Genomic DNA, 13,613 nt, shown 5'->3' with positions numbered 1-13,613 from the left:
ATTTCAGATTTAAAATATGAATAAAAAGTGAACTTTTTAGAATGTTAAAATCATAAAAAATTTAACGTGAAAAATGTGAATGCATACAACCCAATTTGTTTTTCTACTAGCAAACTTAGATTATCGTTCGTACTATAAATATTTATAAAAAACAACAAGTAAACTAACAAACAGTAATCTCTTATACAACTACAAGTTATGTCCATTATATTAAACTGTACAGTATTTTTTCATTCAAATCAACATTAAAGAAGGATCTTGCGATTAGCGGTGGTAAATTTTTGACACTGGTTCAAGAGATAACAATCGCTTCACCCCCGGTGTCAAGAAATCGCATACGCTCGGATATGTAACAATAGGTTGATTCTTTTTCATCTCTTAAGGTAAAAAAATAAATGTATGTTTCATTCTTCGCAAAGCTTCAATTCAATATGATCGCTGGATCAGTCTTTTTTAGATTTATAATATCGTCGCGCCTTTGTATAGGACCTCATTCGAAGCCAATAAACAAAGCATTAGACGAAACGAGTATATCCATTTTGTTTTGCTTTTGTTCAAAAACAAACCGTAAAAGTAAAATGTTTGCGTGTTTGTAAATTAAAAGAGTAAAATTATATATCCATAATAAAAAATATCGATCAGTTAGGAAAAAAAAGGAACGTCGATGGCTCTTGTTATAATCTTCAGTCTTCGCAGTTTTGTATTTGAGTGTGAACATTTATTTAAAATCGCCCTCCATCGCGCCGTAATTCGCCAGGGACTTTTTGATCCTCAGAGCAGTCAGTCTGGCCGCCGCGTTGTGATACCAGCACTCCTTCATAACTTTTGACATTACGTGCAGTGCCTGCGGACAAAAGAGAAAATGATGTTAAAAAAATTTCAATTTTATGGTGGAGTACAGAGTTGGTGTGTGTATTGTAGTGAGCCGTGTCGCCGCTAGGTGACAAAGTGTTGTTCACGCGAATCAGTTGATCAAGTATGTGAGTTAAATAGAGCTATGGAAGCTTGTATTTTCGGAAGCTTCGAGAGAGGCAAAAGAGAGATGGATAAAAAAACTTGAGTTTTTTTGAAAGAGGAATCTCAACTAGTTCTTTCACCTCCCTCCCATTAACCATCTTCCAGTCAGGACCCCGGCGATACGTATCAACGCAAGTACGGGCGGACGGCTCAGCGAGCAGCAACGAGGGTCGACCCAAGCGTTCACCTGCAGCAGAGTATAACGCAATACTTACCTCGTTAGACATCCATCTATTAGGTATAGACGGCCGCTGCCGATCCACGCAGACGACTTTGCGCATTTCCTCAATGGTCGGGTCCGAAGGGACGACGTCGTAGAACGGCAACTGGTAATCGTCGTGGATACCACCCACGTTGCAGCGTCGAGCTATTTCCCAGAAAATCAAGCCCAGCGCGTAAACGTCAGCGCGTTTGAACGAATCAAAGTGTCGCTGATTGATCGTTTCCTCTAGCACCTGATCGAGAGAAAAAAATCCCGCATATAAATTCGAACGTATTGATTGATTGAATGATGGTTTTTATTGGCATTAAATATTGAATTTACATAGCCACGAACGTATTTAGGACTGAACGATACCGTCACGCCGCGAAATTCTATAATAACGTATTAGGGCAAATTTGACCAAATAACATGAGAAGTACGATAAATGTGTAAAATTATAAATGATGCACAATGAATTTTGAACATTTGTCATTTTTCATTGAAAGTTCGTACATACCTAAATATGAATTTAGCAATTTGATGATAAACAACATTTAACGTCAACTCTCCCTCTGCCTCACAGCGCAGCATTATTCAGTCGAATCGCTGAATTTGTAACTCACTATAAAAGTATCTAAATGCACCTAAAAGAAAAAAGTAAACGATAATTTCGATGGGAAATTGCCTCAGATTTCCGATGGTGAGCTCATATTTCCTGAAATTGACTTCAAAGTTTTTCCAATAAATATGAGCTCACAAACAAAAAGCTGAGGCAATTTCCCATCGAAATGATCGGTTACTTTTTTCTTCGAGGTCCATTAGGGTACTTTTACAGCGAGTTACAAATTCAGAGATTCAACTAAATAATGCGGCAGTGGGAGAGTTGACGTAAAATGTTGTTTATCATCAAATTGCTAAATTCATATTTAGGTACGAACTTTCAATTAAAAATGACAAATGTTCAAAATTCATTGTGCAACATTTATTATTTTACACAATTATCGTATTTTCCATGTTATTTGGTCAAATTTGCCCTAATACGCTAGAACAAAATTTCACCGCTACGCGGCGGTGTGACGGTATCGTTCAGTCCTCAATACGAAAAAAATCAATCAATGAAATATAAAATAGAAAAATCACTAACCTCCGGCGCCATGTATCGTTTGGTACCGACTCGATTGTTCAACTGTATATCCACCGAGTCTGTGGTGTGATCGTGTCGAGCCGCTAAGCCCAGATCGCCGATGGCGCAGGTGCCGTTCGTCTTGACCAAGATATTCTTGGACTTCAAGTCGCGGTGAGCTATAGCGGGTTTGCCTTGAGTGCCGACGATCTCCATGTGAAGATGCGCCAGGCCCGTGGCTATCGACAGAGCCATGCGGATCATACCGTTGGTGTCGACGGTCGATCTGTTGAGGTAATCGAAGAGAGACCCTTTCTCGTGGTAGTCGGTGATGAGCCAGAGCTGCGTCCACGTACCGTTATCTGCCGGGGGAGAGAAAAAGAGTCAAAATTTGGCCTTCGCTGTGTGAGTAATTACCAAAAAAATCTTCAGAATTTTTAAAAATGATTTTGGTAGTCAAGGAGTTTAAATCTTAATTGACAGTACCCACCGACATCCCAATTAATTTATTCTTGTCATTTTGTTTACCTTTACAACTCAAGATTTTTTTCAAAATCACCAGTATTGTGTAAACTTACCTTTGTTGTCCGCAGCGATGAATCCCAGGATATTATCATGCCTTAACATCACCGTCTGATAGATCTCGGCCTCGCGGAACCAGGATCTTTCCTCGCGCGAGCTGAAAATCTTAACGGCGACGTTCTCGCCTCGCCAACGTCCCCGCCAGACCTCGCCGAAGCGGCCCTTGCCAATGGTCTCGACGAGCTGGATTTGGCGGGCGATGCTGCGCTGCACCAGCAGAGGCAGCCCCAGCGAGCCACTGCCGCTCGTCGTCATCTCCAGCATGTCGCGTATGGTGTGACCGCCGAGTATCGGCCGGTCCGGCGCCTCCAGCAGGTCGTCCGAGTAATGTCGGCCGCCCGGATGCTTTCGGCGACATTTGCGGATCTGATAGATGCTCAGGATTATCGTGAAGGTCAGGCAGATGGGCAGAGCCACGATCATGCCCTTGCGCCACGTGTCCCAGCTAACTCCACCGCTGCCCGATGCTGCATCAGCAAGTTGGGTGATGTTATTTTAATCGTTCTTGGATACGTTAAGGAATTGTACCAGTAATAATACATGGCAAGCGACTATTAGAGGCGTTGAAAAGCAGATAAGGGAAAAAAAAGAAAATAAAGATAGAGAGCTGGCGAAGAAAATAAGAAAGCATTACATGCAAGGCCTCGCACACGAACTACGCCCTCAGCCGCAAGCTCAATACATACACACATTCGGGGTCATGCAGAACGTGCAGTAATACAATAATAATTCGTATCACCAAAAATTAACTATGCCCAATTAAAATCGACATGTTATGGTGTATGTAGATGATGATTCGATGCAATGTTCATTTCGCAATTTTTCGAAACCATTAAAATTTTCCCGTCCAGCCAGCTTAGCGCTTGCACGATTCCCATGATTGTATATGGTGTATACTCGTATGATATATATAATGCAACACGAAGCTCAGTCAACAAACTTTGACCCAGTCTCGAAGTACTGCTACTACGGGGGGAGGAGAGCTCAAAACTTTGCAGACACAGTACTGCGCGCCGCGTGTGTCGCATCGTGATGTCGACCGAACCGATCGTATACGTCGTAATATAGTTTATGATACGCCACTTGTTTCACGTTTCAATAAAACAAATGAGTGAAGGAAATCGAGCCTACATTGAAATTTTTTATTATGATGCGAATAGAAAAAGAATGAAACTTTGAAATTTTTGTGCATAGAAAATCTGCAGTTATGAATCATTTTTAGCAGTACTTTTTTATCTTCGCGCATCTTTAAACTTTATATGAGCAGACCACAAAGAGATTAAAATCTCGTCTTTGCTAAGTTAAAATAAGATTAATGATAGGTGCAAGATACCAAAAATGAGCTCCAATACATCTCCGTTTTGCCAAAGGTATGCCATGCAAATTATGCGTAACAAAAAAATGAAAGTGAGTATTCCGGAAGTGTCTCGAGCATGATGGACAAATAATTGTTGCGCGAATTTCACCCGCGCCAAAAAAAAAGAGACAGAATTTTTTATACATGGGACGATTGTATGAAACGACTCGGTGTAACGAGAGCATGAACATGAGCGAACGAATCGTATGATTTTGACCGTGCATGTGACTCGTAACATTTTCCTTTTTTCCAACGCGACGAGCATACCTTGTTCGTACGATTCTGGAGATTCGATAAAGGACAGGTCGGATTTACCACCCAGCGGAGGCAGTTTTATGCATTGATTGCAGTAATCCATATCGCTACAACAGGCGGATGCTGAGGTGGGGCTCGTTTCGTTGCACGAAATTGGCGATTCCCGACTTGGAAAGACCACGTGCTTGCACCTGTGTGGCATTTATTTTTTTTGTTTTTTTCATCTCTCAGATTTCATTTGATATATATGCTCTTTTAAGACGTTATTGTGTATGTTACATGTATTATATGTTTCGTGACGAGGAATCGATTCATCACTACAACGTTATATTTAGTAGTACAAAAAATAATAAATGTATTTACAAAAGTGTCATTCACACGCAGAACAAATGCATTAAAGTTAAGAGAAAAAAAGCACAAAGGAGAAGAACAAAAATTGCTAAGTATAGCAACCATTAGAGCTACACTACTACTCGTGTGTGTGTGTGTTTTGAAGACTTGGCGTGGAAATTTAATATGGGAAAAGAAATCACGCATTAAAAAAAAGCGTGTGTTTACACTGGAGGAAATGACCTACTATACGACGATCACATCACATATTTATACTTGCAATTTTCAAGTGCATTATGTTGTCAGTTATAATTAAGTCACCGAGCGTGAAACTTGAAAGAGCGAAGAGAGAGACATAATACGCTCGTAATACACGGCTGGTTTTACGACGCGTACAACGAGTTTATGGATTTTGACGGACGTTTCTAATTGACTTTTAAAAAATTTTTTTCTTCTCTTTTTGCTCGTTCGAAATCAAATCGGCGCAACACGTGTGCGGCAAAGACGACGATAAATCGCGAGATAATTCCAAGGAATTAATGCTGTTCTCGAGCGCTCCTCGAATCGTCAATGGATAAATGATGATTATTAATACGGCCGACTAGACGCGAAATCCGTGCAAAAATTTTCTACAGATAATAGTATGTATGCAAGATAAAAAAAAATGGAAATTATTGTATAATTATCGACGATGGAGAATAAAAAATAAATCGGCGTATTATGCACAAGTATAAATGCACTCGCTCGCTCGCGAAAATCTAGAGCACAGGCGCCATTTGACAGCGCGTCGACTTTTTGTTCTCACACACGCACTCACGCATACACGCAGAAATGACAAAAAAGCACAAGAGACAGAGAACAATATAAAACGCGCGTAGGTGTATAAAGAGACCTGCTTATGCGTCTACATAATATAACAACTGTCGGAGAGGGCAATATCGTGTATACGACTGCACTGCACGAAGTTGCCAACTTTCCATTCAAAAGTCTCTCGTTCCACGGTTGCACGTACACGAGCTTATTACATGTTTTTTGAGGTTTTTTTCGTGAAAGTTTGAGTATTAAAAAAAGGAAAGAGCTACAGAGGAAGAGAGATGTATATAACTATCGGTTAGGGTTAAAAATGTATAAGTGATAAAAAAGGTAAAGTAGATTCAAATAGAGAGCAAAACAAATTGAGCATTATAAAAAGACTACATAATTTTGTTAGATAATAATAAAATATAGTAATTAAGAAATATGTACAAGATACAGTGTTTTTGGTGCCATTAAAATTTTTCATACCAGTTACCACTGCTAAGAAAAAAACTTGAGATAGTAACAAAGAAATATAACCGCATCGATACTGCAGTTTTTTAACAACAATTTTTTTTTCATTTCAATTTTATCACTGTACCTTCTTTGCGGGGGTGAAGCTGAGGTTTCAGGTCAAGATTGCAATAATCTTCCTTGCAGCATTCAATGACGAAAGTCGTATTTATCGAATCACTCGTCATGCAGAAGATCATCGGCTCGGGTTTTTTTCCAACGCATCTTCAGAATAAACCGATGGTCAACAAAAGCAGCATAGGTTTTAGTTTTTTTTTAAGAAATAAATTAATCATGTCGTTTTTTTGCTTTCAATTAAAATTATAAAATAATAAAGGCTACTTTGGTTTTATTTCGGGGGGCGAGCATGAAGAGAGCTTTGATGAAACAAGCTCAAAATTGCCTCATCAAAGCTTCTTTTTTGTTCAAGGATATGTCATTGTTATTGAATAAATGAAATAAATCAAGTGGTAAAGTCATAAAAAAAACTCGGCTTGTCAAAAAAAGTAAACGCTATTCTAAATATGTTAAGTGTAACTCAAAAGAAACTCGTGAAAAAAAACCAAACGTCAAATGTAACAAGAAAAAAAAATAATGGTAAAAAGGTAACAAAACAAACAAACGACTTGAAACACAGATGCAACCAAGTTCGTTTTTTCTTTCTCCTTCTCTCTCGTAAAAATTAAAAAACCAAGAACTAAAAAAAAAAAGACTTTCGTCAAGGCTCTATTCTTGAGTCGTAAACGCGAACTTCCAACTGCTCGACGCTCTGCCGCAATAATCTCTTTTTCAAAAGTTTCCAATTTATCACACTGCAACGCGTAAACGAGAGAGTATAGCGTGAGATATCTGCCAACGAATAATAGAATCTTAATTGCCGTTCGATAATTTATAGTTTCCTCTCTCTCTCTCACTTTCGAGAAAAACAAATAGCTGCATACGAGCGAATTATTCGGCAAAGTTTCGCTGAGTCGTTTTATTTTTCCTCGTCGCGTCGAGCTTGCAGCGCGATCGCTAATACATACATAAGAAAATTCTGCGCGATCGTCGACCAAGACAGAGAGAAAGAGAAAACTTTTAGCATATAACACGTGTCGTTGTCCGATTAACGACAAAAGTGCCTGCGTACATACACGATAAGAAGACGGACTCGGTTTGGCTCGGCTCGGCTCGGCGCGTATACATACGGCACATTATTATACGGGAGCCTCTTCGGGCTGCGCGCGCGCCAGTCTCTACATGTATAAATACGCCGTACGTGCTCCGAAAACAGCTTTGGCTCTCTCTCACTCGTATGCGTACGAGTACGTGTGCGTATGTATAATAATGATCGACACGCGAGCGGAATGGCGAATACGCATTAGGCAAATATAATACTACAACGACGACGTATCGCTCTCTCGTGTGTTTGTGGTGCCTACTATACGTGTGCTCCCTCTCGTTGGGCGGCTCTCGCTGCGTCTTATGCTTATATCGTAATCGCATACACAAAACCGATCCACCTCGCGCTGACAAATAGCAGTAAGTACAGTAATGATAAAATCGCACAAGTAATACACGTTGCTTTATTAGTCGATTAATCACCTCGATACATGTGGGCGACAACAAAAAACCAACAACAACAACAACAACAACAACAACAACATTCAAGATTATTTTATTATTAATTTTTAATGTTGTTATTATAACGTGAAATTATTCCTAGTGGCTCTCTTATTTTTTTCGTTGTTGTTAGGGCTGAATGAATGACTTCGACAGCAGAACAAAACAGAGAAAACGAAAAAAAATCATCATCATCATCATCCAGCCAGACAGCGACGCCGTGTCTATCTGTATACCTGAATCGACGCGAGGCTGCAGCAGCCCATCGTCGTCGACGACGAGCAACTTTAACAAAGGCCGCAAGTTTCGATTGCAGCCGTTCGCATCGCGGCAGCAAGTATAGTTGACCGTCGATCCGGCGTCTCGTTTGCCGAAGCACTGGTGAGGCGCGTCCGGAGGAAACCAGTGCGCTCTATCGAGGCAGCTATACATGGCACAACACAGCAGAACATGTATATGACGTACTTGTATGCGGGCATAGACATTTTGTTTTTTTTTTCATTTTTATTTCGCTGTTTTTTATTACGTTTTATTATTGACGCCTAATTCTGAAGTCAACGGCGAGGCTGAATTATATTGACCGCGAAGGCAAATATAATTTATATCCGAAGATACAATCGGATCGATAGCGCGACGTCAAAAAAAAAAAAAACTCGATCGATCCTACGTACACTTCCCCGTTAAACAATTTAACAGCTCGTGCGCGCGATTTCAATGCCCCGTCAATATATAATAGGCTCGAGAGCGGCACAGAGCCGATATTCAACTAAATCACATAATATCGAGCCAGACGCTTTTGTACATGCGCACATGTACATAATACAGAGCCAAGGGGCTTAATCCGTGAGATTACAATGATGCACCATAATGGACTTTTGATTAATAATACAACGTAAAACGTCTCGAGGAATATGTGTGTGTGTGCGTGTGTACGCAGACTTCCGTTATGGATCTAGGCGCGCGCGAGACTTTTCTATTACTGCACTCTCGGCTGCTGCTGCTCTGTGTGTGTGTGTGTGTTTACTTTTGTTTTACACGTTGGAAAAAAAAGAAGAAGAGCAAGAGAGACGGAACGAGAGGAGAGAGAGAGAAGCAATCAAGCTCGAATTCAAATGGGCTGGATATTCTCTTTCATCGAAAGCTCGAGGCATCTTCTCTAAATCCGTCTGCGCAGGGTGCAAAATCAACGCGCCGGTCTGACCTCTTTTCTTTCCGATTATTATTATTATTATTGTTCCACGCTTTACATGATTCCAAGAACGAAATGATACCGTACGTACATGGTGGTGATATTAAAATAAAAATTGTCTTATCGCGTTCGGGAACGTTTCTGTTATTAGGTTGTTTTGACCGTAAAAGCTCGTTTTTAGAAAAAGTCAGTTTATTGTTCCCTATGGCGCAAGTATAAATACATCGTTACGGTTCGAGCATGACGAGCTTTCCACTCTCTTTCTCTCTCTATCTTACTTAATATTCATCGCTGGTAAAATTTTAATAATCCACCATAAGGGACAAGCCACATTAGCAGCCACACACAATTACTCGGCATTTTTTTTTGCCTTATCGAGCCTCGAAAATCATCGTCATATATCACTGCCGAGCACGCACATACGTCGTTCTTCACTTTTTTTTCCCTTCCTCGAGCGAATATTCATGTGGATATTCCAACGCGTATTTAAGGTCTTATATAGCACGTTTCCATCGTAACGACGACGACGTCGACGGCGACGGCGGCTCTAGTCGGATGCGTTAATAACGAGCAGACGAAAAGCCCTTCTCCGTCGTCGTCTTTCTCTCTTATACGTATACAGACGACGAACACATTTCATGTACTTTTCTTTTCGTCACGAGCCTTGACTCGCGCGCGAGACGACTGGGAATCGATCGCCATATAGCTTTTCATTTATATATAAAAAAAAAAAAAATACACCCGCGCACCATCGACGTCGCTTATACACATTATGCTCGATGAAGAAAAGAGTCGCCACGCGATACGCCAATGCAACGCGACGTCGTTGTATATACTCGTTTTTTTTTCCTTTCCTTTTTTTTTTTTTTTTGCTCATTTATGAGACGAGCTCCGTATAGGCGAGAGAGTGTTTTTTTCGACGAGTAAGAGCGAAAAAAAATGATTATAATAATAATCCACGTCGAGGGTGATTAATTTGGACGACCGGGCGCGCGGGCGTTCTTGACGTTTCTTAATGCATTTATTTATGACGTTTTAATGGTATATACCGTGAGAGAAAAATTAAGAATAAAATTTTTATCCAAGAAAGTGCACGCGCATTTTCGATTTGTCTTTATTTATTCATTTTTTTTAACGTAAGAGTAACGAAATAATAAATAAATTAAACTAATAAAATTATTGAGATCTATGAGTATAGTGAAGAGAAAGGGTATGAAAAAAAATTACCTGTAGGCATAAGTGATCTGGTCCTTTTCCACGTCCAGCGACGTGCTGGCGAAGCAGACTCCATCCGTGATGCAGGTATTGTTCGTGTCCGCGCATATGTCGCAGTGGCATTTCAGACCTGCGGAACAATCAAAAAAGCATCGTCAAATTTAATCCCCGCCGAGTTTATTGAAAGTTTCAATTACAAAAAAAAAAAGAGGAAAAAAAGAAGCCGCTAAGCGACAAAAGTCGAGTGCCGAGACACTCTTTCTTTCTTTCTCTCTCTCTCTCTCTCTCTCTCTCTCTCTGCTGCCGCCGCCGCACGCGGATAGGAAGCTTGCAGCCCACGTCTGCGTCTGTGTGTGCAGTTTAAACGTCAGACGGACGGTAGTAGGGGGGGTCTGGGGCCTCGGGTAAGTGTGTGTGTGTGCATGTGCTTGTTGTCGTTAACCGTGTAAAGCATCGTCGCGTCATTCGGAACTGAAAAATGCAAGAGGCGACGGCTGCTGCTGCTGTTGGCTCGAAAAAGGGGGAGCGAAATGTCGCGGGTCATAGACGAAGCCGCATCACGACTACGCAGTAGTACTATAACTATGCTATATACGGGGCACACTTATTTGCCGCGCTCGGCAAATGCATATTCTATTAATAATCAGCGATGCGCCGCGCCGAATTCAAGGGCCGCCAGCCAAAAAAGTAGCGAAGCACGAGGTGCGGCGGAGATGCTGCCAGCCAGACACAATAGCTGCGGTGTGCTTGAAGATGTTTTTCTTATTTCGTGTATTAGTCAAAATCTAGTAAAAATTTTCCTGAATTTTGTGCGAGCGATAAGTAGATCTCTGGAGAAGAGAGTTTATAAATAACGCCAGACACTCGAGTGTTTCGGCGCTACATATATATCATACGCCTTGACCGATTTGCATATTTGCATTTGTGTGCGAGACCGAAGTCGACGGTTGTACAATTCGTCAGCTGTCACACGCACACGTTCGACAAAGGACGATGCAGTTATATAGAACCTATGTACAATAAGTAAAAATACGTCGATACGCAACTACATCCGAACCCGATGATAATCAGCAACAACAGCAGTGGGTCCAGATCATCTCTGTCTGTCTCGCCCGATCCATTCATTATAAACGCGAGACGAACCACCACCACCGCGAAACAGAGAGAGAGATCATCGTGGTCGCAAACCGCAAGCACGAGTACTCCATTATAATCATCCTCCCTTCGGTCGCTTGGTACCGTGCAATATTCTCTCTCTCTCTCTCTCTCACACACGTCGAGGCTCGAAAAAAACATAAATACAGCAGCGCCGCACAACGCATTATACGCGTTTAAAGCAAGAGAGGAAAAGAAAAAAAACACTCTATCTCCATTTTTCACGCTCTCGCATCGAAAAGATCTCTCTCTCGAAACAACACCTTCTCTCCGTAGTGCTGCAAGCATACACACATCATCGTATATAACATATACGAATGGCTCACACCCCATTCCGCCGCACGTCGCGGAGAGCGAGAGAGAGAGAGAGAGAGAGCTTTGCTCGCTAGTGGCACTGCTACTGCTGCTGCTGCTGTGGCTAGACGGCTATATATATTACGTGTGTGCGCGCGCGTATATATGTATATATACTAAAAATACATAATAGACTCGCTGTACCCTTTTTTTTCCTCTCTTTTGAGTCACGTTCACACATGTATATACTATATATATATACGTATATGGATCGCGAGCAACGGCGGCGGCGAGGGCGCGTCGCGCCACTGCTACTGCTGCTGGCTGGCGGCTGCACCGTGACTTGCATACGCGTGTGTGTGTGTGTGTCTCTCTCTCTCTCTCTCTGTGCATGTGCAGCGCACGCTGCAGCGCAGCGAGACGGATAGTCTAGATGGGTTGAAAGTAAGGGTTCTTGTCTCCTTCCTGCCTCTATACACCACCGCCACTACACCCCTTTAACGTTCGCTGTACCTCCCCATCCCTCCTCATTCTTATACGCGTGCGTGCGTGTGTGTGTGTGTGTGTGTGTGCCGTACACGAGCAACTTCGTCTCTTTTTTTCTAGACGCTGCCGCTGATTTTCTCTGTGTACGTCGATCTCACTGCCTCATTGCTGCCGCTGTTGGTAGCTTATAATTAGAGACGAATTATAATTCCAATGCCGTCGCGGAGCGGAGCCCGATTGATCGTTGCGTTATACGCAGACGCGTGAGTCGTACGCGTGTATTATAGTCCGGAGAAAAGAGACGGCCCCGTATAGACGATTCTTCCCGTGGAGATTTTCAACGTGTTTCCCGTGTAAGATTCGACGCTGAACAAAAAAATTTATGTTTTATAACGCGGTGAAAGAACAAAAAAGGTTTCTCGACATTTTTCTCTTGACAATTATCGTTTATGATAATTTTTTCTTTTTAATTTGTAAAAGGGATGCTTAAGGTATAAAAAAAAGCCATGAAACCGAGAAAATTTTTGATTTTTTATGTTTTTTTCATGTCAAATTTGAATGAATTTATGAATTTTAAAGAAAAATTAATTAAATGCAAAAAAAATCGCACCTCGATCCATCATACTATAAAAAATATCATACGATAAAAAATCAAAGATTCACATTGCTTTATTTCCTCAACTGATGTAAATGCATACCCAAAAATTAACGAAAGTCCTAGCCTCATTCGATCGAAGTTTTAGGTAAAAGCAGTTTGATCGCAACGTCAGCTGTGGCATCGATTATCTCTATCTCTATCTCTATCTCTGTCTTGTCTGTCTCTCACTTTCTAAATTGCGCCACGCGTGAATTCACCGTCAGCTCGGTCGGAATCGTTCAATTCGGCAACTATTAGAAATCGTTGGTTCCACACCATATGTAGCTCGTGTTACTTTTTACTCTTACATATTCTGTACAGCTGCGAGTACGTGTAGATCGCAGTATATATTTTTAGGCAGTATTCGTTACAGCTCAGCAGCGTAAACATTGAGGACAGATCGCATAGTTTTTGGCCAGTGATTTTTGTGACAAAATAAAATTTCCTGAAATACAAGCGACTGTGTGTTGTGCGTCAGAGTGCGGAAAAATGTTCACGTATGACTGTGAAGTCATTGAAAGTGACAGTGACGTAGACAAAGAAATCAGTGACAGTAATTTAATGCACGCGAATCATCCGAACGAAGCATGTGTAGAAAAATTAAAAAATCTACGAGAAAATTTCAATTTGGAGGTCAAAGAAGAGAGATACGATCTTCTTGATCAACTTAATTCTTTGATCAGCGATTGGAGGGGCCCACTTCCTAACCTCCGGGACATTTTTCGGCCCGAAGAAATCGAGCGTCTTCTATTCGACACCATAGTATACATGAAAATTAAGTATAAAGATTCGAGTGTCGAAGATTCGAGTGAGGGTTTCATTGGGTTTGTGGCTCGCAGCGGATACAAGCACGAGCTCGAA

The 13,613-nt window shown here is 41.3% G+C and overlaps 1 protein-coding gene across 3 annotated transcripts in view; it reads right to left on the bottom strand.

Moving 5' to 3' along the window:
- The window catches only part of LOC106648596 (TGF-beta receptor type-1), a 28,109-nt gene continuing 14,496 nt past the window's right edge, over positions 1-13,613 (bottom strand). Inside the window, exons 2-7 of one of the 3 annotated variants that reach the window (XM_023460311.1) lie at positions 10,193-10,310; positions 8,013-8,200; positions 2,921-3,391; positions 2,364-2,704; positions 1,233-1,472; positions 1-844 (exon numbers count right to left, since the gene is read on the bottom strand). In XM_023460311.1, the coding sequence (XP_023316079.1) occupies positions 719-844; positions 1,233-1,472; positions 2,364-2,704; positions 2,921-3,391; positions 8,013-8,200; positions 10,193-10,310 (1,484 nt within the window). In that variant the 3' untranslated portion in view covers positions 1-718. Of the gene's footprint in view, positions 845-1,232; positions 1,473-2,363; positions 2,705-2,920; positions 3,392-4,548; positions 4,728-6,262; positions 6,400-8,012; positions 8,201-10,192; positions 10,311-13,613 lie in introns of all 3 variants that reach the window. The other 2 variants (XM_014365603.1, XM_014365602.1) reach the window with 2 other exon arrangements.

The sequence above is a fragment of the Trichogramma pretiosum genome, unplaced genomic scaffold (genome assembly GCF_000599845.2).
Source record: "Trichogramma pretiosum strain Unisexual culture from Peru unplaced genomic scaffold, Tpre_2.0 scaffold77, whole genome shotgun sequence".
NCBI classification, from domain to species: Eukaryota; Metazoa; Arthropoda; class Insecta; order Hymenoptera; family Trichogrammatidae; genus Trichogramma; species Trichogramma pretiosum.
This window is presented reverse-complemented; position numbering and strand designations above follow the sequence as displayed.